General features: G+C 46.3%; 1 protein-coding gene and 1 pseudogene across 1 annotated transcript in view; one reads left to right on the top strand and one right to left on the bottom strand.

The window, feature by feature from the left end:
* The first annotated feature begins 228 nt into the window (after positions 1-228).
* LOC120915271 (D-box binding PAR bZIP transcription factor) overlaps positions 229-24,987 on the top strand; it is a 78,657-nt gene continuing 53,898 nt past the window's right edge. The window contains exons 1-2 of the mRNA XM_040325647.1: positions 229-829; positions 21,614-21,943. Coding sequence (XP_040181581.1) covers positions 664-829; positions 21,614-21,943 — 496 coding nt within the window. The 5' untranslated portion in view covers positions 229-663. The remainder of the gene's footprint in view (positions 830-21,613; positions 21,944-24,987) is intronic.
* Positions 19,139-19,245, bottom strand: LOC120916706 (annotated as a pseudogene).

Genomic DNA, 24,987 nt, shown 5'->3' on the forward strand with positions numbered 1-24,987 from the left:
CCCTTTAAGGACAGGCGCACGCTCGCGCACACACATCTAATCAGCTCTCTCTCCTCTAATCAGCGGCCCGGAGAGCACAGCCAGGTGACACATGTCCTTCCATGTGTATCCAACCCTCGCCGACACGCCCCTCCGCGCAGCTAATTGGCCATAACTGGGTCAGGCCCCTCCCAGCCGGCGCCGGATTGGACAAATCTAGGTCAGGGTCCACCTGCCCTCTCCCACTGTCAGTGCCACATGACTGTAGCAGTGGAAGTTGGAAAACACAAACAGAGCGGGGCAGGCACAGGCGGTGACAGGAGAGCGGAGAGAATCACGGCGAAATAAATTAATAAATGGTAGCTGCAGAGCCTGGAGCTGATTGGCTGCCCGAGGAGCCTCGGTTCATGGATGGAGCTACCGCAGACTCCTCCTCCATTGTCTGTGCCATAGAGGGAGAGAAGAGCCCAGGAACAGTGCTGCCCATTGATCAGGAATGGGGGGAACTCTTGCCTGCTGCCCCCATGCAACAACAGCCCTGTGGGCAGCTCATAGCCGGAGCTGAGTGATCAGCCTGCATTGCATTGCTGTCATTTCATCTGATCTCCCCCATCACAGGAATACAGGGGGTCTCCTGCACCTTGGCATTCTATTAGTTCTTTGGCATCAGGACTGTCCCAGGACATGGCACGACCAACCACCCAGCTGGCTGGCAGCGAGAAGCTCCAAGGCCAGCAGCTGCATCCTGCTCCTCCTATTGGTGCTCCAGGAGGGGGGATGGTGAGCCTGAAGAGCCTGCTACAAGGGCCCATCAAGGGGCAAGAACGCAGGACCAAGGAGCTGGCCAACTGTAAGTATTCCTCTGCAACCACACCGCTTTCCCGTAACATTTAGATTGCCAGCTCTTTGGCCAACCCTCCCTCCGGCCCTTGCCGGGGAAGGATTAGCATGCAGAATGTGATGGCACTTTGGTGGTCAGTGGGAAGAATTCCCCCCCCCCCCCCCATTACATTGGTGGTCAGCAGGCATAAATGCCCCACCCCCTTTACATTGGTGGTCAGCAGGCAGAATGCCCCTCCCCTACATTGATGGTCAGCGGGAAGAATGCCGCTCCCCCTACATGGGTGGTCAGCGGGAAGAATGCCCCTCCCCCTTACATGGGTGGTCAGCGGGAAGAATGCCCCTCCCCTTACATGGGTGGTCAGCGGGAAGAATGCCCCTCCCCTTACATGGGTGGTCAGCGGGAAGAATGCCCCTCCCCCTTACATGGGTGGTCAGCGGGAAGAATGCCCCTCCCCCTTACATGGGTGGTCAGTGGGAAGAATGCCCCTCCCCCTTACATGGGTGGTCAGCGGGAAGAATGCCCCTCCCCCTTACATGGGTGGTCAGCGGGAAGAATGCCCCTCCCCCTTACATGGGTGGTCAGTGGGAAGAATGCCCCTCCCCTACATTGATGGTCAGTGGGAAGAATGCCCCTCCCCTACATTAATGGTCAGCAGGAAGAATGCCCCTCCCCCTTACATGGGTGGTCAGTGGGAAGAATGCCCCCCCTTACATTGGTGGCAAGAATGCCCCCCCCTTCCTTACATTGGTGGTCAGTGGGAAAATGCCCCCCCTCCTTACATTGGTGGTCAGTGAGAATGCCCCCCCTCCTTACATTGGTGGTCAGTGGCAAGAATCCCCCCTCCTTGCATTGGTGGTCAGTGGGAAGAATGCCCCCCCTCCTTGCATTGGTGGTCAGTGGGAAGAATGCCCCCCCTCCTTGCATTGGTGGTCAGTGGGAAGAATGCCCCCCACCCTCCTCCTCACATTGGTGGTCAGTGGAAAGAATGCCCCCCCTCCTTACATTGGTGGTCAGCAGGAAGAATCCCCCCACCCCCCCCCCCCTACATTGGTGGTCAGTGGGAAGAATGCCCCCTCCTTACATTGGTGGTCAGCAGGAAGAATCTCCCCCCCCCTACATTGGTGGGAAGATTGTCCCCCCTCATATTGGTGGTCATTGAGAATTCCCCCCCCCCCTTCCTACATTGGTGGTCAGTGTGAAGAATGCCCCCCCCCCCCATTTAGACGGCTAAAAAATATGATTGTGTGATTGGCTCTGCCAGATGGCATTGGCCCCAGACCTGCCCAGGCACAGATGGGAGGTGGATCAGCGGTGGAGAATGTCTGCCCCAAGACCTAGCAGAGTGTTGTAGTCCCGAAGTGTCCATATGACGGAAGTCTGTATAGATTTTCTGCCTTCCATCTGTCAGTTGCAGAGCAGCTGTGAATTTTTCAGGTGGTAGATCGCCCAGATCTTTGCCAACCCTCCCCGAGTGCTCAGGCTTGGGACCGGCATGCAGAACGTGAGAACACACGTGCAGAGATAATATAAACCCAAGCCAATTCACTTACCAACGTGTCTATGGAATGTGGGAGGAGCTCAAACACAGGGAGGACATGCAGACTCCATGCAGATGTGTGTGTGTGTGTGTGTGTGTGTACAGACACAGTATTTCAGTATCCGGCTCTATGGAGCGTGCCGTGTGTAGAATATGGTGGTAACTTCCTAAGATTTATTGGCAGCGCTCCTTACAGTGGCTGAAAAGGAAATGCTTTGCTATATTAACTCTTTGTGATGCGTCTTTCCTGCTGCTTGTCGGGACTTCTAAATTTCCCCAAAATGGATGTCGTGTTTCTATCAGTTGTAGCCCGGAACCCACATTTCAGAGCTGGGCTAGCACCCGGCGTGTGTGTGATAACTAGAATCGCACACCTGGAGCGCCTTTTTATATTTAGGTGTAAAAGTGGGTGCTGAACTGAGGACCAGGAGATTTGGGGTGACCCCCAAACTGCCTTTCACAATCCTTTTTGCCCCATAGGGCCCCCTGAAATAATTTTTAGGTCTAGGGGAACCCCTGCTAGAAACCATTCAATAGGGTTTTTTTGGAGAAAAATGCCCACTGCCCCCTGGATTGGTGAGAAGAATGCCCCCTGGATTGGTGATCAGTGCAGAAAATCCCCCCCAGTACATTTGTGGTTCTTCTGTGAGGATGTCCCCCCCCCCCCCAGTACATTGTTGGTCATTGTGGAGACTGCCCCCCTCACTCCCACAGACATGGGCGTCCGCTCCATAGGGCAAGGGGGGGGCAATTGACCCCCCCTGGAAAATCGAGAAGGTGTTGAAGAGTCTCGCGGACACGGGCTGTCTGAGTAGTCCCGGGTCGGGTGTCGCACAGACACAGCGAGCAGAGTGAAGCTGCTTCCCCTTCCAGTGTTTATGTACACGGGGGGAGGGAATCTGCTGTGACCCAGCCGTGCTGATGGCTGATCTGAGGTACTGAATGGGATGGGGGGAGGGGAGGTCGTCTGTGCTGAATGGAGGGGTCTGTGCTGAAGGGGGGTCTGTACACTCTCTAGGCTATATTTATATGGGCATGGAGTGAAGCTGAACTATCTCGAGCTATTTCACACTGCCAACTGGATGCGTTATCGGTAAAGCGCCGCTAAAAAGTGCCGCTTTACTATTGTTTTAGCTGCGCTATTCGGCCGCTAGCGGGGCGCTTTTAACCCCTGCTAGCGTTTAAAAAAAGGGTTAAATGTGTATCGCCGCTGCGGAATCGCCCCCCCCCCCCCCCAAAAAATTTGCCCACCTTACAGCCAGCTTAAAGGATCTTTGGTGTTATTGGCTGTACCAGGTGGTTTTTGGCCCCAGAACTGTGCAGGAACAATTAGATGAGAGGTTAGTCAGCCACAGCTGGAGCAACCCTGAGCAACCATTGGAGGGAGGAACCCGGAGCAACCATTGGAGGGAGGAACCCGGAGCAACCATTGGAGGGAGGAACCATTGGAGTGAGCAACCCAGAGCAACCATTGGAGGGAGGAACCCGGAGCAACCATTGGAGGGAGGAACCCGGAGCAACCATTGGAGGGAGGAACCCGGAGCAACCATTGGAGGGAGGAACCCTGAGCAACCATTGGAGGGAGGAACCCTGAGCAACCATTGGAGGGAGGAACCATTGGAGGGAGGAACCCCGGCTGAGAATGCCTGCCCTAAGACCTAGCAGAGTGTTAGTAGTGAGTCCTGAGGCTCATATGAGATGCATGTCTGTATACTGTCCACCTTCCTGTACTCACAGCTGATAATGACTTGGGTTTACCCCAAGCAAAGGTCACTCCATAGACTCTCACTTTGTATTGCCAGTGCAGAGATTAGATTACTGTAATTGCTCATTTCATCCCGGCTTCACTTGCCTTTCATATTTCTAATGCATTCACCATTCTGTATAGCTCTATTGTATAGAATAGTTTGAATTTCCCTGGTTGGCCCATTGCATTAACGCATGCGCTTTTTTTGTTGAAGTCCCATAACACGGCCCATTTATGTTGCATGAAAAGCGTAGCTGCACTTTGTTTTCCAGCGCAGTGCTCAGATGGCTCGTATCTGCATTTCAATGTGCGATGATGCAAATGCCTTGTGTGCACAGGGATGTGTGTTATGGGGCGATTCCAACCTAGTTTTGTGCATTAAAGGCCAAGTTCACCTTTTCATGGAAAATAAAAGATGTTCCCAACATTCCCCCCCCCTAATTCCAGGAGCCAGTTGCGCCTCTCCATGATGGTCACATTCCCTTGCTGCCAATGTAAGGGATGGGTTTCCAACCTGCCGCCCTCCAGCTGTTGCAGAACTACAAGTCCCATCATGCCTCTGGGAGTCATGCATGCTATGCTCCATGTGCCATCACAGTGCTGCAATAGGAAGCTGTCATTGGTCGCTTTTCCAAGATGCTGTCCCTGAACAAGAGTGGAAGAGCGTTTTCATTGGTCAGCGCGGCCCCCTGGTGGTCACTCCACACTGTGTGCATGTAGATGGAACACGGCCTGTGTAGTGCAATTTTCTAGTGTGCAGAGCATTCCACTGACTGGGGTGAGCGGCGGGGAATGTGGGGGTGAGCGGCGGGGAATGTGGTCAGAACAGAAAAGTGCAGCTTTTTAATGAAAAAGGTGAGCATAGCTTATGATGTAGGTTGTGATAACGTCCAGTAAACGCCCAGATCTGAATAGACCGTTAGGCCAATTTCTCACAAGCATTATTTGCAATAAGTTGCACTTCAGTATGACCAACTGTGTGTGTTTTTTTTTTTTTTTGGAAATTCAACGCATGGCAATGCACTACGGTACATTCATTGAGGAAATGTGAAGTGTTCCTCGAATGGCGCCGGTGTCGAGTGAGCGACCTGTATTCAAAGTGCAGCAGACCTGGACGATAAGTGCAAGCAGTGCCTACCACATTGTTTTTCAGTCCAGGTATGGCACACATTGGTCCAAGCTGGACATCGGGAGAGCGTTCTAATAATTGCCATACATAGAATTTGGCTTTAGGACAGTTTCACTTCGGCTTGTAGAAGAGCAGTGTGCACAGAAAGCTTTCTTTAAAGCGGAGGTTCACCCTAAAATACAACTTTGTACCATGCCATTCAGCATACTAGCGTTAGCTACAGTATGCCTTTATTTATATTTTTTTTGCGCTGTACTCAGTTTAATCCATTCGTTTCGTTTCAGACTCCTGCGGGGAAAGGCGTTCCTATGAAGAGGGGAACATGATTGACGGCCGGCTATGGCGCGTCACGCTTCCCGAAAATAGCCGGAGTAGGACTCGGCTCTTCACGGCGCTATACGGCGCCTGCGCACAGACTAGGAGCTGACTGCGCAGGCGCCGTGAAGAGCCAAGTCCTATTTCGGCTATTTTTGGGAAGCGTGACGCGCCATAGCCGGCTGTCAATCATGTTCCCCTCTTCATAGGAACGCCCATTCCCCGCGGGGAGTCTGAAACGTAACTAATGGATTAAACTGTGAGTACAGCAAAAAATAAATAAAGAAAGGCATACTGTAGCTCACGCTAGTATGCTGGATGGCATGGTAGACAAACATTTTTTTGTTTGTTTAGGGTGAACCCCCCCCGCTTTAAGCTTTAAAGAGGTTGTAAATGTTTTTTTTTTTTTTTTTTCTAAATGGGTTCCTTTAAGCTAGTGCATTGTTGGTTCACTTACCCTTTCCTTCAATTTCCCTTCTAAATTTTATTTATTTATTTTGGAATTTCTCACTTCCTTTTTCGCCTCAGTAAGCTTACCCCTATCATCCATGGGGGTTAGTCAGCCAGAACAGCTTACTGAGGAGAAACAGGAAGTGAGAAATTCGGACACAGAAAAAAAACATTTAGAAGGGAAATCGAAGGAAAAGGTAAGTGAACAATGCACTAGCTTAAAGGAACCTATTTATAAAATAAAAAAACAAACTTTACAACTCCAGTTTTTAAATGTTGAACACGTATTATATATGTTTTGCCTAGAGTAAGGGAGGTTTATAACTCCTGTTGGTTTCTTTTTTTTGCCATCTGCTCCCCATTGGGATTTTCCTTTACTTCCTGTTCTATAACCAAAACAGGAAGTGAGAGGAAATCCCTGCAAATTAGGGGAATCCCTTGGGGACCTCAGGTCATCAGAACTAGTGTCCCCATTGGAAGACTTCTCCTCTATTGCTTTTCTAAGGACAACTCAACATTTGGGATTTTCATTTTCTTTCACTTTCAATGATCATGGAAAACTGAACAATAGTAGAGAGGGTGAATCTCCCTACTGGGGGCACACACGGCAATAAAAACTGAGAGGGTTCTTATCTCTCTCCACTCTAAAACTAAAGAGAAAAAATTGCCTCTAGTTATACTTTAATGGAAGTGCTGATTGCCACATTAAGCAAGATAGCATGCTTCATGAAACGTGTTGTAAAGCAGGGGTGCCCAACCTTTTGAAGGGCAAAGGCCACTGAAGCGACTTGGTAACCGGTCGCGGGCCACAATGAATGGAGCGGGCAGATGACGGGCCCATGTACACTTTGCATATGCAGAGCAGACAGGGGCACAGCCCACTCTACTCGCCCTCCAATCCGATCTTCCCAGGTGGAAGGGGACAGATCCCCCTTCTGGTGTTTTTTTTTTTTTTTTTTTTTTTTGTGGGTCGAATTAGAGGTAGGTGTGTGTAAACGACTACAAGTCCGTTTACATCTGCTGCTCCATAGAGGTGAACGAAGGGTCCGATTGAGTCAGACTGATCGTGTCAAAGGGGCCTAAGACTGCTTTCACACTGATGCTCTGCAATATACTCACACCGAGGGTGCAACGCAGTGTACCTGTGGCTTTCCTGCAGTTAGTTGCATTTTGCCATAGACTTCTATAATATCCTGCAGGTGTGGTGCACATTCTGAAGTACACCAACCCACAAGGAATAACAGTAGTCTATGGCTCAGTGCAGGTAACTCACGGGTGTTCTGTGCTGCACCTGCAAATTCGTTTGAAAGCAGCCCAGTAACCACTGCAGAACAGATATGTCCATATACACAATGATTTTAGTATTAACCACTTAAGCCCTGGACCATATTGCTGCCTAAAGACCCAAGGTGTTTTTACAGTTTGGGACTGCGTCGCTTTAACAGACAATTGCACGGTCGTGCGACGTGGCTCCCAAACAAAATTGGCGTCCTTTTTTCCCCACAAATAGAACTTTCTTTTGGTGGTATTTGATCACCTCGGCGGTTTTTATTTTTTGCGCTATAAACAAAAATAGAGCGGCAATTTTGAAAAAATGGCAATATTTTTTACTTTTTGCTATAATAAATATCCCCCAAAAACATATATAAACATTTTTTTCCTCAGTTTAGGGCGATACGTATTCTTGTACCTATTTTTGGTAAAAAAATCGCAATAAGCGTTTATCGATTGGTTTGCGCAAAATTTATAGCGTTTACAAAATAGGGGATAGTTTTATTGCATTTTTATTAATTTTTTTTTTTTTTTTTTACTACTAATGGCGGCGATCAGCTTTTTTTTTTATATATTTTTTTTTTTTTTTTTCCCGTGACTGCGACATTATGGCGGACACTTCGGACAATTTTGACACATTTTTGTCATTTTCACAGCAAAAAATGCATTTAAATTGCATTCTTTATTGTGAAAATGACAGTTGCAGTTTGGGAGTTAACCACAGGTGGCGCTGTAGGATTTGGTGTACACTGTGTGTGTGTTTACAACTGTAGGGGGGTGTGGCTGTAGGAATGACGTCATCGATCGAGTCTCCCTATAAAAGGGATCACTCGATCGATGCAGCGCCATAGTGAAGCACGGGGAAGCCGTGTTTACATACGGCTCTCCCCGTTCTTCAGCTCCGGGGAGCGATCGCGACGGAGCGGCTATAAACAAATAGCCGCGCCGTCGTCCCGGATCGCTCCCCGAGGGGACCCGACCGCCGCAAGTCACGGGGGGGGGTCCCGATCGGACCCCCGACCCACGTCTAGGCAGGGACGTACAGGTACGCCAATGTGCCTGTACGTGCCATTCTGCCGACGTATATGTACATGCGGCGGTCGGGAAGGGGTTAAACTTGCCTTTAATCAGTCTTTCATTCAGGTATCGCCAGCTGTTGCTGTCCCAGGCAGAGTGCATTTGGTATCACTCCACCTGTGACAGGAGTTGGCGCTATACATAAAGCATCGGCTTATGTCAACCCGCTATTCCAGAGCAGGAGGTTGCGGGCAACATCAGAGGGCTCCGCGGGCTACATGTGGCCCCCAGGCCACTGGTTGGGCACCCCTGTTGTAAAGCCTGCTAGCAGCTTGTTTATGAAATGGTGTCATACCCTAATGGGCTATTTTCCTTAAGACCCCTTCATGCCAACCGTACGCAAATATGTGGCTTTGGCTTAAAGGAGTTGTAGTGTGGAGATGCATGCAGCTGCAGGCATCACCCGGGTACTGTTTTTTTTTTTTTTTTTTTTTTTTTTAAAGCCGGCGGTTGGCTTTCATGGGATAATAGCTGATGCAGCTGTTATCCCAAAAAGTGGAAGGGGACGTCTCCCACTGCCTTTCGCGGCTCGCCTCGGCTCCCCCGTCCCACTGGGAGGCCCGAGTGACCAGCCGACATGTCTGCCGGTGTCCGGATACCGGAATTGAGTCAGAAACGGTTTTGGATCTAGTAACCCGGAAGTGATGTCATGACATCACTTGCAGTTTACAGAAGACTTAAAGGCACCAAATTTAAAAAAAAATGACAGCATTCAAAACATCCAAACTTGAAATTTTTAATACTTTTAAATACAAAGGAGGGATTTCTCCATAAAGGGTACCTGTCACTGCCTATTACTGTCACAAGGGATGTTTACATTTCTTCTGACAGCAATAAAAGTGATCAGAATTTGTATTTAATTTTTTAAGGGACAATGTAAAAAAAAGGCTTGTTTTAAATCCGCTCGGTTTAAATCATAATTTTTTTTCCCTCCTCACTGGTTGTGATAGCTGCAGGAGCTAATGGCTCCCACTGCTACCTCTCTCTCCAGTGAGGTGAGAGAGAGCTGGAAGGCCTGCTGCTTTCTTGCTGATTATGATTGGGCTCAGGTAAGTATTAGGCCCCATACACACGATAGAATCCATCCGCTGAAAAATCCCAGCGAATGGGTTTCAGCGGATAGATCCTATGGTGTGTACAATCCAGCGGATCTGTTTCCTTGGATATTTCTTCCCTGGGATGGATTCCAGCTGATAAATATTTGATGACATGCTATCAAATCTATCCGCTGGAATCCATCCCAACGGATGGATCCGCTGGTCTGTACAGACTCACCGGATCCATCCGTCCGAAGGGATCCCCCGCATGCGTCGTAATGATTCGACGCATGCGTGGAACTCCTTATATGACAGCGTCGCGCACGTCGCCGCATCATAATCGCGGCGACGACACGTCATCGCCAGAGGATTTCGGCGCGGATTTCGATTCGATGGTGAGTACACTCCATCGCATGGAAATCCGCGCAAATCCTCGAGAGGATTTATCCGCGGATACGGTCCGCTGGACCGTATCTGCGGATAAATCCTCTCGTGTGTATGGGGCCTTAGGGTTTTTTTTTTTTTTTGTGGGGCGGGAAGATGAAGGAGCTGCTTGCAGAGCGTTTTTTACCTTCATGCATAGAAAGACGTTGGTGGGGGTGGCCTGGTTGGAGCCTGGGCTCAGGCTGTTTCACGCTATACTATATGCAGGCTTTTGTAGAATGCAATGCACGGTCGCTCATTCAGATCAGCACCACTTCCATTCAGAGAATGTCTTGTGTGGTTTTTTTTTTTTTTTTTTTTTTTTTTTTTTTTTTCAGTGAATGGAATATGGTCTCTGATTTGGATGGGGTGAAAGGGAGCATGACGTCGCAATCCCCCACCTAGTACAATCAGAGAATGTCTTGTGCCAGGTGGGTGACCCCCTGTGTTGAGTATATAGATGAGTCTCTCGTGCAACACCCCGGAAGAGATGGGCACTGACTGTAGGCAGCACAGGCAACTACAATGACTTTCTGCACCCCCGAGGGCCCTCCGGATGTGAGATATAAAGGGCGAAGATGGAAACGAGCTGGACCAATGTGAGCATAAAAAGCTCATTTCTGGAGTTTAGCTTTAAATGTAATTCCTATTTTAATGAGGATGATGATGATTATAATTTTATGTGGCATTGTTGGATAATAATGACCTAATTTAAAACATTATAAAATACACAATGAGGATATGGAACCGGCACCCACAACCAACCAGATTTCGCTTTCTCTCTTTTATTGGATTAAAGCAATAATTACTCTAACAATTCTATTGGTTTCTCCAGCCTTTTATTTTGCTTCGAAGTCCTCTTTCCCCTCTGTAGGTAATTGGCGCACTCTAATTGGTAGTAGTTGCTGCCGGCACTTGGGAGACATTAATGGAATTTTACATTTATAATGTCCTTTCAGGCATCTGAATCTGGTTTAGGAAGTTTGCATGAAATATTAATAGGCATGGATCTGCCCACCTCCCAGCATTTGGCATTTCTGAGTGAGCGGCATTGCACAATAACATGGAGCTCTGCCCATGAGCTGTGGAGGGAAGGGCGTAGGTAGAGAGCATTCCAGGTGAGCTGCGTCTAGCCTGCCTGACATCTGATTGGATGAACTGTGGCAGCACGTGTAGTGCTAGGTGCTTACAAGAGAGACCATGTGGTGATTGTTGTGTGCCCAGCACATCTAATTAGGCATGTTTACAGTAGCATGCTTGTAATAAGTATGATGCATACTACTTCAGTGAGAAAGCCGATAACAGGATGAAAAACAAATGACCGTCATTAAAGGAACATTTAAAACAATGTTGACAATTCAAATTTTTAGTTTTTACTTTTTTAAAGGGAGCCTCTGTTTTTATTCATATCTAAAATGGATATAAAACATACTAGCAAATGCTTATCTATGTGCTGCCCTTATCTGCTATGCTTGTAAGTTGTAGGTTTGTAATAAAGAGGAACTTCGGTCCCTTTTAATCATGACCCATCCCCTACAGCAGCGCCACCGTTTTTTATTGTCCGACACGTGCGCGTAGTGAAAGTGGTTGTATCCCCTACAAAAAGAGGACCTGTCTCACACTATTCCTATTACAAGGGATGTTTACATTCCTTGTAATGGGAAGAAAAGTGATAAAAAAAAAAAAGTGTAAACTAATAAACATTTTTAAAACGTCCCTGTCCCCAGTAGCTCACGCTCAGAAGCGAACGTGCACGTAAGTCCCGCCCACATATGTAAATGCTGTTTAAATCACATGTGAGGTATCGCCGCGTGTGTTAGAGTGAGAGCAGTAATTCTAGCACTAGACCTTCTCTGTAACTCTAAACTGGTAACCTGTTAAAAAAAAAAAAAAAAAAAAAAAAAATGTAGGAGTCGCCTATGGAGATTTTTAAGTACCGAAGTTTGGTGCCATTCCATGAGTCTGCGCAATTTTAAAGCGTGACAAGTTGGGTATCTATTTACTCGGCATAACCTCATCTTTCACATTATACAAAAAAAAAAGTTTTAATTCGTGAAAGTTTTTTTTTTTTTTTTTTATATATATAACCTACCATGCTTGCCTCCACTGTGCAGTTCGTTTTGCACAGAGTGGCCCCGATCCTTATCTTCTGGGATCCTTTGGCGGCTGTCTCTGCGCCTCCCTGCATCGGCTTACCCCACTGGGAAGCACTTTCCCAAGAGGGTTACCTTGTGGATGCGCTCCCGAGTCCTGTATTCGGCGTCCATAGCCGCCAGCTACAGACCTCTGCCCCGCCCCTCTCGTCATTGGAGTTGATTGACAGCAGCTCGAGCCAATGGCTGCGCTGCTATCAATCTATCCAATAAAGAGCCAAGAAGCCAGCACGTTCACGGGACTTTTGAGGGGGATGGGGGGCCTGTAAGCATCGGATGTTTTTTCACCTTAATGCATTCTCTTTGCAGTAGTTTTGCGCAGAGCAGCCCAGATCCTCCTTCTCCGGGTCTTTTGCTATTGCTCCTGGCCCCTCCCTCCGAGTGCCCCTACAGCAAGCAGCTTGCTATGGGTGGCCCCCTGAGCCAAGCCCCTGCTCTGTGTGTCCATTCAGACAGAGCCGCGACTCAGCCTTGCCTCCTCTCTCCTCATTGGCTCACTGCCAATGGCGCCCGCTGCTGTGTCTGAACCATTCAGGAGGGAGAGTCCTGGACAGCCGAGGCTCTCGTGCTACATCGTTGGATCGTGATGGGGCTCAGATATTGGGGTGGCTGAGGGGAGCTACTGCTGCACACTAAAGGTTTTTTATCTGAATACATAGATTGCATTAAGATTAAAAAAATCTTCTGCCTTTGGATGTAAAGCCTCACAAATAACCCAGTGAAGTGAACAGCTTTAGATGATACACAGGGATGAAACAAATCTCCTCCCTACATAAGTTTAACATGTATATCTGCTGTCTTCAGCTTGCTATATTCTTTAGAATTCTTACAATTAATTTTTACTTCCTCATTCAGCAGTAGGTAGGCATGTACTGGCCATTTGGAGTTTCCCGGTTGGCCGATGGCTCAGTGGTCTGGTTTTATTTACAGCGGAGGTAGAGCGGACAGGGACTACCAAACCCTGTCCACCTATAAGCTAATCTCCTGCTGTGCAGCTGTTTAGAAAAAAAACTTATCCGAACCCCCTGTGCTCAGTGGGGGCCAGGGGACAGAAAGCGGGCTATTTCATCACTTTGGGCAGATTAATTCGTAGCAGCACACTGAAGGCCGGTCTGCTATATCCATACACGGGAGCCGGCCGGGAGCGCTGCTGTGGATTAATCTGCCGAAAATGATGAAATAGTCCGCTTTCTGTCCCCCGAACCCCACTAAACACAGGGGGGATACCCAGAAAAGTGTGTGTGTGTGTGTGTTTTTCCTGCCCACTCACTTAGTCCTCCAGCCCTTGTTGCCCAGCTCTGTGGTGCCCAGGAGGAATGGAGGAGAAGACCAGATGAACCAGCAGTGCACAGCTGGTCCCGGGTTCCCAGCTCCAGAGGAACCACTTGCAGGAAAAGCACTGCACCCAGAGCCTAGGTAGAAGAAGCCGTGCAGACCAGGTACTGGGAGGGGGAACTAACACTGATGCGGCTGCACTGGTGTGGCTGCATCGATGGGCACTGGTGTGGTTATGCCCAATGGTGGAATGTTTTTACTTGCGCAAATTTGTATATTTTATACTGTGTGTTTAATTTTGTAAACGTGCACAAAAAAAAAGAAAGTGGGCTGGTCTGGATGAATACGCTGTGTGATTGGAGTAAAGGCACCCCCCCCCCCCCACATGGGCAGAACGCAGATACTTTCAGAGCTGAGAAACAAAACCACCAGAGACCTCTGAGTCGGGAGCTGTGGGTAAAGGATCCAAATTGGGCCAGCAGTGCAAAACCGGACAGATGCCTGTTTTTCCATCTGTTCTTTTTCGCGCTACTGGCCCATTTTGCCAGTTCTATTGCTGGCATATACTCAAACATCTGTGTTTAGATGAAGCGACACACAGCCATTAATAAAAAGTCCCAATGAGTAATGCTAATCTATTCATAGCAGCCATCCCCAACGCACATTTCAGGTTGGTTTTACCTCCCGGCTCTGAGAACTTGTCATGGCTGTGTGTCCCAATGGGCAATGCTAATCTATTTGTGGCATCCACCCCAACACACCTTTCAGGTTGGTTTTATCTCCTGTCTCTAAGAACTTGTCCGAAGTTATCATGCTAACAGAGGAACGAAATGGCAGACACAGGACTTTGGAAAGGGTAAACACCACAGATGCCTAGGTAAAATTTCATGAATTGAGTTTATATCCACTTTAAGTCTAAGGAGGTGTATGACATCTCCTGAACTTTTCTCTGTTTTATATCTGACAGGTTTATAGCTGCCAGAGCATACACCAACACTCTGGGCGGTGAGAGGGAGGCATATAAAGCTATGCTGGCCCTTCCCCTCTGCTACCCATTCAGAGAAGCCTTTGTACTTTTAATTCACATAGTACGAAGGCTTCTGTGATTGGGCAGGAGAGAGGGAGAAGCAGGCTTAGCAGCTGCACCGCATATTGAAGATGCTTAGACCTGAAAATCAGTGTCTTCTGGTTGTGCAATGAAACTCGGATCTAAATGGAGATGAGCCCAAGGGTAGTCATGCACCTCCTTGGACTTGACTCGTAGTTTGTCTTCACTTTTTACAAAAGTGCTGAATTCCTGGAACATTGCTTTAAAAAAAATATCCAATTGTGGGAGACGGAGGGGGCTGGATCCAGGTGCACACAAATTTACTTTTGGTGTGAAGATCCTGTTTGAAGCCGATGTTTAGTCAAAAAAAATTTAAATAAAAAATTCAGCGCAAGTGACAGTACTTGTACTGCTGGCTGCAGATTTTGTTAAAATCTTCCATCCTCTACCCCACAATCCCTGCTGCGCTAATCTTTCAGTGCTGCAGTGGTTAATATTTGTAAGATGCCTGTCCTATGCATTCATCAGACGTGCCAACTATGCCCAATGCTTTCTGCCCCCCTCCTGCATTCATATAAAACATTGCATTGCTTCCATCAATGAAAAGTGATCTATGAATGAAGAATGGACAAATGAAGGGTTTGCCTTCTCTATTCATAATTTTTCAGAAATAATATCCCATTTTAATTGGAACCTATTTTTGTATACAGTGGTCAGAATTAAGTAAACGGCTCCTGGCATGACCGCTAATTCGGACTTTGTGTATGACTAGGATTTGACGCAGTGTGTCGAGACTGTGGATAAATTGAGTGAAACCAAGGCAAATCACATGGCCAGTATTCTCTCTTGTATGTTTTTTTGCTGACCCAGAACAATCATGTTTTATAAAGGCAGAACCTGCTGATCTGCATACGTGTTCCAGGTCCATGATGTAGAAACAAACTAACTCAGAGGATCAGCATGACAGCCAAACAATTTGTGTGTGGTGTTTTTTTTTTTGTTTTTTTTTTTTAGAATAGGTCGTCGGTGGTAGCTGACTTCTATCAAGTGCAGAATGTATTTCCCAAGGAAAGGGTTTGGAGCCATATAATTAAATTACCATTATTTAAACCCAAGTGCAAACATTTGATAGAATTGCAGCTCACCAGTCCTTGGATATAGTGGCTGCATTTTTTTTTTTTTCTTGGTTTTCTGCAGTTAATCCTGTGACGCATGTCCTGTTCTAGAGTGTTTCTCACTCAATGTCCTGCATCTTCAGAGGAACAGCAGTGTCGACCTAGAAGGGTCTACAAACTTTCTAGGCAATGGGCCAGTTTACTGTCCTTTAGACTTTAGGAGGGCCAGATTGTGACCACTGGGAGTAGAAAATGCCTGAGACTTGGTGATCGGAGTGGGTAAAATTAATTGAATAACTCTACTTGTGGGCAGTAGAAGGAGCAGTGCTCCTTGGTATTATGGGGAGGAATAATTTCCATTGTTGGTGTCACTGGGAGGCACGGTGCCCCATTGTTGGTTATGTGGGGTGGAAGGAGTAGTAGTGCCCCATCATTGGTATAAGTGGGAGGAATAGTGCCCCCTCGTTGGTGTCAGTGGGAGGAATAGTACCCCATCTGTATTAGTGGGAGGCATTGCGCCCAATTATTGGGAGGAATAGTGCCTCATCATGGGTGTCAGTGGGAGGAATAGTTGCCCCATTATTGGTGTTAATGGGAAGAATAACCCCCATCGTGGCTGCCTGGGGGGGGGCAGTAACCCCCCCCATCGTGGCTGCCTGGGGGGGGGCAGTAACCCCCCCATCGTGGCTGCCTGGGGGGGGGGGGCAGTAACCCCCCCATCGTGGCTGCCGGTGGGGGGGGGGGCAGTAACCCCCCCATCGTGGCTGCCGGTGGGGGGCAGTAACCCCCCATCGTGGCTGCCGGTGGGAGGGGCAGTAACCCCCATTGTGGGTGTCGGTTGGGGGGGTATAGTGCCTTGTATCAGTGGGATGAACAGTGCTCCGTCCTTGGTGTTGGTGGAAGGAATAGTTGCCTGTTGTTGGTGTCAGAGGGAGGAATAGTACCTTGTATCAGTGGGAGGAATAGTGCTCCGTCTTTGGTGTTGGTGGAAGGAATAGTTGCCTGTTGTTGGTGTCAGAGGGAGAAATAGTACCTTGTATCAGTAGGAGGAATAGTGCCCTCAGGGTTGGATAAAGGCAAGCAAAAGGCCTCAACCAGCTGCAGTTTGGAGACCAATGTCTTAAAACAAGAAGGGCCAGATTCACAAAGGACTTACGACGGCTTATCTCCTGATACGCCGTCGTAAGTCCGAATGTGAGGCGTCGCATCTATGCGCCTGATTGATAGAATCAGATACGCCTCACTGTTGCCAAGATACGACTGACGTAAGTCTCTTACGCCGTCGTATCTTGGGTGCATATTTACACTGGCCGCAAGGGGCACTTCCATAGATTTACGCGTAGAATATGCAAATGAGGTAGATACGCTGATTCACGAACGTACTTGCGCCCGCTACGCCGTTTACGTTAGCCTTACGTCCGGCGTAAAGTTACCCCTGCTATATGAGGCGCAGCCAATGCAAAGTATGGACGTCGGAACAGCCGTCGAATTTTACGTTGTTTAAGTAAGTCGTACGTGAATAGGGCTGTGCGTAAGTTGCGTTCACGTCGTAGGCAGTGTTTGATGTATCTTAGGCATGCGCACTGGGATACGTCCACGGACGGCGCATGCGCCGTTCGTTCAGCCCCTCATTTGCATGGGGTCACGGATCATTTTAATACAACACGCTCACCTCTTCCAAATTTGAATTACGCAGGCTTATGCCGGCCAATTTACGCTACGCCGCCTCAACTTATGGAGCAAGTGCTTTGTGAATACTGCACTTGCCTGTCTAAGTTGCGGCGGCGTAGCGTAAATAGGATACGCTACGCCCGCACAAAGATACGCCCAGATGCGTGAATCTGGCCCGAAGTTTGTCCTGTACACTCTGCATTCTTATCAGTCCTACAAGTTCACAAAGGACCACACTGGATTAATGGCAGGATCAGCAGAACATTTTTTTTTATAAATTTATTAAATGGATATAACAAATTGCTTCCAATTGTATATTTAAGAGACGAAAAGGGAGTAAATCGAAGTTCATTGTTAGGGATTCATTGCACTTTACTGTATAAAGTACAGAGAAGAGGTTATTGACCTAGACACAGAATACAAATGCACAATTCTATCATCTGTACATACAGATCGGTGAAGCACCGAAAACTCATGCCAATGGAAATCTTTGTTCTTTTGCCTTTTGACCTTCATAGTACCTGCATTGTGGTTGGGACTCCTCTGCTCCTGTAAGCCCAGACTATGGTGTTCTAGACAAAGAAATGTGTACAGTGGCATAAACCTTGTTATGTAAAAAGGCGGTGGTTCGTGTGCAGTGTCCAAGCATTCTTGAGTAATTGATTACATGCCTAAACAATGACTATTTGCTTTGGTTGAATTTGCATAGAAACAATAGACTTGTGCAGGAGGTAAGACAGAGGAGCCTTTTTATAAAGACTGGCGAACATCGTGCTTTTCTTCTCACTGGGCATGCCCTGTTTTGAAGGGGAAAAAAAAAACTTGTCTTCTGGTCCATATATAGATTTGATTAGGGTAGTTGTGATGCCAAAATGTGTAAAAATAAATAAATACTGCCCCAAAATGTTGAAAACAAAATGCACAATCTTAGAGATCCTTCTCAGACTTCCATTTTAAAATGAAAAATTCTTAAAAGTTTTTTTTTTTTAAAAGCCTATGGCGTGTGAAACACACCCAAAAAACTCCACCCGGTGCAGAAAAAATGTGTGTTCACAAAAACGTGCAGACGGGTGCAACGTCAAGTGGTCCTCCTGTGAAAAAATACCCAAACCCTGATCCCCCGGGGCGTTGGGCTCCAGACGGGGACTGAGGTACTGTGGTCCGAGCAGCTAAAGCCGACACGGACCCAACTTCCTTGGAGGGTCTGCCAAAACAGAACCCTCCCAGTACTAGGTGGGGCTCCCCCGAAGGGAGGACCCCATGAGAGCAGGCGGACTAAGCCAGAAGGCCATGTCCACCCAATCCCAAGACGTTCAGGGCTGGCCCGAGGACCGGCTACCTACTAATCACACAGTGAACAAATAACGTGCACAAACAAAAAACAAACGTGACAAACTTAGGCTAATGAATTAAATAAAGTGGGGGGGAAAGGGATAGTGAAGAAGTGGCCATTGTGCAGTACAATGACCAGGCCCTCCGGCGAGGAATAAAAAAATTCCTCCGGTCCCAGCCAAAAGGCACGGCCCAGGAGGCAGGTGCTAAAAAGAGTGTGTAATTGTGCAGTGACTATGGTAGCAGTCAAGTCAAAGTGATCCTCACTTAGTGATTATTCTGGTACCCCTGGACTGCCACTCCAGGGGCACATGCACCATAGGCTTTTCATGTTCCATATCCAACCCCCAGACCGGCCAGTGCAGCCCTCCACCCCTGCCAGATGGAGAGCCCTTCAAGGTTTTCTTAGGAAGAACTGCCACTCCAGTTGGCAGCCTCCACCAATACTAGCTTTTCCAGACCCCACATCAATCCAGCGGATTTGCATGGCCCTACCCCGACTCATCACAGGTTAGTACCAGCTCCTCCTACCAGATCGCTGACAGGGATAGCACTTACATCGGCCAGCCAGAAGGCCGGACTAGAACTCGGCAAAAAGACCAGACCCAGTGCAGCCACCCATCCTCACCAGGAGCACCCTTCCAGATGGCACAGACCATTGACCGGACCCCAGTATCTGTCGGGCAGCTCGGCTTAGTCCCTGCTGAAACCATCCTTCCAGGTGCAATGACATCATTGGATTGCATCCACCCTCCCCATGTAGGAGGTGCTTCAGTGCTCCTCTGACAACTGATGAGAACAGATACTACACTTGATCTTGGCAAAAAGGCCGAGAAGCAAAAAGTTAAAGATGGTTTAAAGATACCTGGCCAAAAATTTGATTTGCTTCAAATAAAGTGGGGGAGGGTTTGAGTGGGTTTTTGTTGTGGCCTATGGCCCAGTTGGGGAGAGATCCTCTCGCTTGCTATGAGGACAGGAATTGATGGGACATCTATAAAACAAACGCCTGTTTTTTTGTACGGTAGGAAAGGGTTATTGCTTCCCTCGTTGCTTGTCATGGTGCCAAATAAATCGAAAGGAAGAGAAAATCTTCCCAAATGGGGCTTCAGATCAAAATAAAAGCTCTACAGAAAATTTTACCCACATTTTTTTTGAAAACAAAAACAATGGGCCATCTTGATGCTACCGACGGAAAAAATCTGCAGCTGGATTGCTAACGGGCTACCTGCCAGTCTCTAATAGAATCGGTCCTTCACTAGCTGGACCAGTCCCTCGTGAGGGAAATTCAATAGGGTTTAGGGTCTGTGAGGAATGCTGGTCATCAATGTCTCTTGAATACAGGACTGCTTCTTGTTATGTAGCCTTTAAAGGTGGTCATAGACAGTGTGAATCTGTCAGTTCAGCAGGAACAAGCCGAGATTCGAACCATGTATGGGCAGGCTGAATGTATCCAAGTTCATCAATCAACTTGTGTAAAGAAGAATGGTACTACTGCGCTACCATATATAAAACAAAAAGTGGAATAAACAGCAAAAAATATCAAATAATAAGAGCTGCGTATCTAATAGGTGAACAAAAATCAAAGATCAATCAACTTGGGTACAACCAGCCTTTTGGATTTTTATTTAATTTTTTATTGTAAGTGGCTGTCCTCGCAATAACCACTGTTCTCCCAGTGGGGACTGCGTCCCCCACCGGGAGACCACAATGGCTCCTTGAGAGGGATTCAGTGAGTGTTGATGGGGATTTGAGATTTTTCTTTCTAGCTACTTTGATCAGCCAGTGAGCTGAGTGAGGTGGGGGGACGGGGACGGTTGCCTCCATCCAAAAAAGCACAGTGTCCCACTAGGACAATGTATTCTGACAATTGGGCACACCGATTGGCTGCAGGTGCTGGTTAAGGGAAATTCTCCAATATTTCTAGAACTGACTGAATTTTAATCCATCTATGGCCACCTTTCGGGCCCGGTTAACACTTGTGCAAGTTGATAACGAATGCGATGCGTTAAAAGCCTAGATTCGCATGTCATACAAAAAGTCATTGTTTTCCATGACGGCTGTTCACACAGCGTGTTTCCCCAGAAATAAGACCTACCCCGAAAATAAGACCTAGTTTAAAATGCTTGTAAAATCCTATAATCCACTCTATTACAGTAGTATATAATGTACAATGTGTGTGATTCTGTAATATAATTACGGGGAAGAAAGCTCCGGCGGGTCACAGAAGCACAGATCGGCGCTATAATGAAGGTATTTGGTGGGGGAGAGAAGACCATACATTACATGGTAAGACCTACCCCGAAAATAAGCCCTACTGTGTCTTTTGTTGGCAAAATTAATGTAAGACCCAGGCTTATTTTCGGAGAAACACGGTATCTACTTTTTTTATTTTTTATTATATATTAGACATTTAACATGATTCCATTGGCTAGAACATTAATTGTAGCTGTGTCCAACTCCTGAAATTTGCGGTAAAATCACACCTCACACAGGACCAAAAAATTAAAATTTGCAACATATCACAGCGCAGCAGTGTGAACCGGACTTTAGGCTTTATGTCAAACTGATTATATATATATATATATATATATATATATATAAATATTTTTTTTTTCTTCTTGTACTTGAGCCACACCAGGAGTTGAAAAGCAATCTCTCTTCCTATCTCAGTGACCGTAATTGGAGGTTCTAACCCTTCTACATTCTTCCAAAACGTAAAAAATGAATAAAGTTTGTCTCTAGGTAACTGTCAAATCCTTAGGGAAAAGTAGCAGGAAGACTTTTTTTAAATTGCCAAAATCCATGTTCAACCAATTGGGTATATGCTTGGGTAAGAAAACCAGGTGACAACTGAGTTGCTGCCCATTACTGTAATGACCAATTCGGTTTGATCATTTACCCTTTGGGAAAAGGAAATTGGTCCCTGTGGACACCAACATGATCTCCTTTTACAATCCTGTTTGTCAAGCATTTTTATAAATGGCCACCTCCAGATGTTGTTGGATTTTCAGCTTTGCCATTTTCCAGATCTGCTTCCCATGGTGATATGAATCTCAATTTCTAGTGTAGTATGGAAGTTTATAGCTGTTTTCCTTTTAGATATTGGTCATCGCTCAAAACATTACTGCCAAGCAAAATGTAAAGAGTTGTTCCACTAATTAAAAGCATGCCTACATATGATACTGACTAAAAACATTTTTGTCTTGAAGGTATCATGAAGGATAAGGAGAGAAAACTGGAAGATGAAATGGCCGGTTCCCGTCCTCACTGTGCATTCCTAGGATCACTTCTGTGGGAGCGCACGTTGCCATACAATGAGATAGAATATGTTGACCTTGATGAGTTCCTGTTGGAAAATGGCCTCCCACCAAGCCCACCTCACCAGCCTTTTTCACCAGCCAACTTGACACCACCTCCATCAAACCAGTCAGTCGTTGACCTCAGCCGACCAGCATCCTGCGCCTCCTCTACCTCTGCTTGCTCTTCTCCTGAGCAAAGCATGATTGGCAGTGAATTTGAACATCCAAGCAGCAAAGAAGGTACCTCATTTTGTAATCACCTAAAAACGAGGCTATTGTGTTGTATATCAATTGAAGTGCATGTAAAGCACAAACTTTGATCTTTTGAAAGAATAAGTGTTAAACCCTTTTGTTTGCCCTGTGATCATTGTTTATAGCATGCAAAATCTGCAGGTGCTCTCATCTTGCTTCCGGGTTTGCACACTCCGGCTCTGTGACTGGCCGGAGCCGCGATGACGTCACTGGGCTCTGAAGAAACGGCACGGGTCAAAGTGCGTGCGCCAGAGATTTCACTGGCTGCATGTACACTAAACATCTCCTAAGTGGTGCTCATTTAGAAGATATTTACACTACACCTATAGGTAAGCTTTATTATAGGCTTGCCTATTGTTAAAAGCAAAAGATGGAAGTTTGAAATATTAAGAGTTAATTCAAAGGAAGGTAAAAAAAAAGCGTGTTTGGATTTACTTCCTGACCTCTGACAGTTAAGTCCCTGGATCAGCTTTTTACCATGTATTTTTAGAAATGTAGATAATCATTTAAGGCACGCCATACAGTGCAAATTTATTTCCTGCAATCATGGGCTGTAGGAATGAAATTCACATGATTCCTCCAACACACAGTGCTGATGGGCATCTCTCCTGCCGAGATATTATTGGTAGCAGCCGCTAGGGATAATCGCAAGAAGAATACAGCAGGCTGGTTGTACCCAAGCTGATTGATCAGTCAACTTGGTACATACACTGTTCGAATCTCGACCAGTTCCTGCTTAACCAGCCAAGATTCAAACCATCTATGGCCAGCCTTAACGGTCGTACACACGATTGGATTTTCAGACAACAATTGTCTGATGGACGTGTTTCGTCTGTATGCTCCATCCGAAAATTGCTGTCGGAACAAATGTTGGATGTTCATGCTCTCAAATTGTCCGACAACAAATGTGTTCCGTCGGATCATCCGATCGTGTGTACACAAATCTGCCAGACTAAAATCCAAAGTACAAACACGCATGCTCCGAACCAATGCTGACCATAAGACAACATTGGCAGAAGTTGCACTAAATAGCAGAAAAAACATGTAGTTTTGTGAATGTTGGCTGAAAAAGTTCTGCCGTCTGTATGCAGAACAAGTTCACGGCCAATGCCATTTGGACAAAAATCCACTGATTTGTCTGATCTTGTGTATGAGGCTTTACTCTACTATGAATGAAACAAAATGGTCGGTTTGCTGGCTGCAAGGTATTAAAGCTCTTTAGGACTCCAGAGTGCTTGTTGGACCCCAGTATGACTGCAGTGGGTGCCGCTCACTACTTTTTGGCTCAGACCTTTTAACTTGATTGGTGATAATTTAATGCTTTAAAAACTAGGACTAGGTATTTGGACTCCAGGTTTGACATAGAGCCGTTATGGCTTAATAGGTTGCAATGCTACTTTTGGAGGACTTGTACTACTGTGTACTGCTGTGGTTTTTTAAGCAATACAAAAATGATGTGCTAAACGTAAGTGATGCAAGGTATATGTCCAGATCAACTTTCTGTATAAAAAAGATTGTAGCTTTTATAGAATTAAAGAATATTGAAACTCAGCATTTCATATTTGTGATATGTGCTTGCTGTACTATGTACTTGTATAAAGATGATCACTAGATGAAGGTTGCATGCACTCTGTTTTTCAGTCGATCTATGGACTTCTAAAGATGCTGTTTGGGTTTAAACCCCTGGCACGTTTGATTTTACAGAGCACACTACAGTCCATTTCATTTATGTTTGTGAATGCTTCAGAACATTTCTTTGGGTTTGCCTAATGTGCTCTGGTATAATAAACCTTTGACGTGAATTGTGGTTCTTCCTCTATTCAGATGGGGTTACATGCATTCTTGCTCCTTATAGTATGTTCAGCGCAGTAACCTGTAGAACAGCATCCAGGCTGCCAAATGTGCCAATCTGTAATGGGAACCGCTCAGTGTTCATTTTGACGTCCCAGATTTCGTTTTAGTCATAGTCTTTTAAATAAAATGCTATTTTAGTTTTAGTCATCTGAATTGTTTTAGTCGACTAAAATAGTGTTCGTTTTACTGAGGAAAATATTTTCGTTGACAAAATTAATACTAGAAGCGCAGTTCCTGGCAAGATCTCCAGGCAAGAAATTTTGCAACATACCGTATTTATCGGCGTATAACACGCACAGGCGTATAACATGCACCCTAACCTTAAGAGGGAAGTTTCAGGAAATAAAACTTTCCACAGCCCCCTGCGTATAACATGCAGGCACAGTTTACCTCTATTTTCAGGGAAAAAAAGTGAGTGTTATATGCCAATAAATACAGTAATTATTGCATTTTTGCTATCTTCAAAAGAGTACTACAGGAGGAGGATGACCGCAGTGGGAGCTTTTTCACTGGGAGCCCATAGAGTTGGGAGCAGGGTTGCCAACTGTCCGTATCTGCATTAGAATGTTAGGCCAGCCATACATGGTTCAAATTGTTAATGGAAAGGCTGAAGGTACCAAGTTAATCAACTTGGGTACAACCAGCCTGTTGGCATTCTCTTGCGATTATCGCTAGCGGCTGCTATAGCCACTAGCGATAATCATGGACTACCCCCGCCCCCCTCCCGCCAGGAGAAGACAATTCCTGATCGGCACTGTCTGTGTTTATGGGCAAATTTGTGCAACTTTCTTTCCTGCAACCTGTGGTTGCAGGAAAGAAGTTCACACAGTGTAAGGCCAGCCTTCGTAAAAATGATCTTCTTTACTCCTGTCTGTGAAGGTTCATGAACAGAAAAAGGCGTTGGTGAAATCAGCAGCCAGCCTGGAGCACGTTGTTCAATATATATAGTCCTGACCAAAGTGTGTGTTTTGTCTCAACAATTTCTGGTATTTTAAAGCCATATTAAACCCAAAAGCAAATATTTAATATATTGCAGTTTATCATTTCATAGATGTGATGGCTGCATTCATTTTTTTATTATTTTTAGGCTTTTTTCTTTTCACCTGGTCAATTTTTAATGGAGTTCTTAAAGTGGTTGTAAACCACCAACACTAAATATAAACATGGCATATCCCTCC

This window comes from Rana temporaria, chromosome 10, assembly GCF_905171775.1.
Source record: "Rana temporaria chromosome 10, aRanTem1.1, whole genome shotgun sequence".
In the NCBI taxonomy this organism is placed as follows: domain Eukaryota; kingdom Metazoa; phylum Chordata; class Amphibia; order Anura; family Ranidae; genus Rana; species Rana temporaria.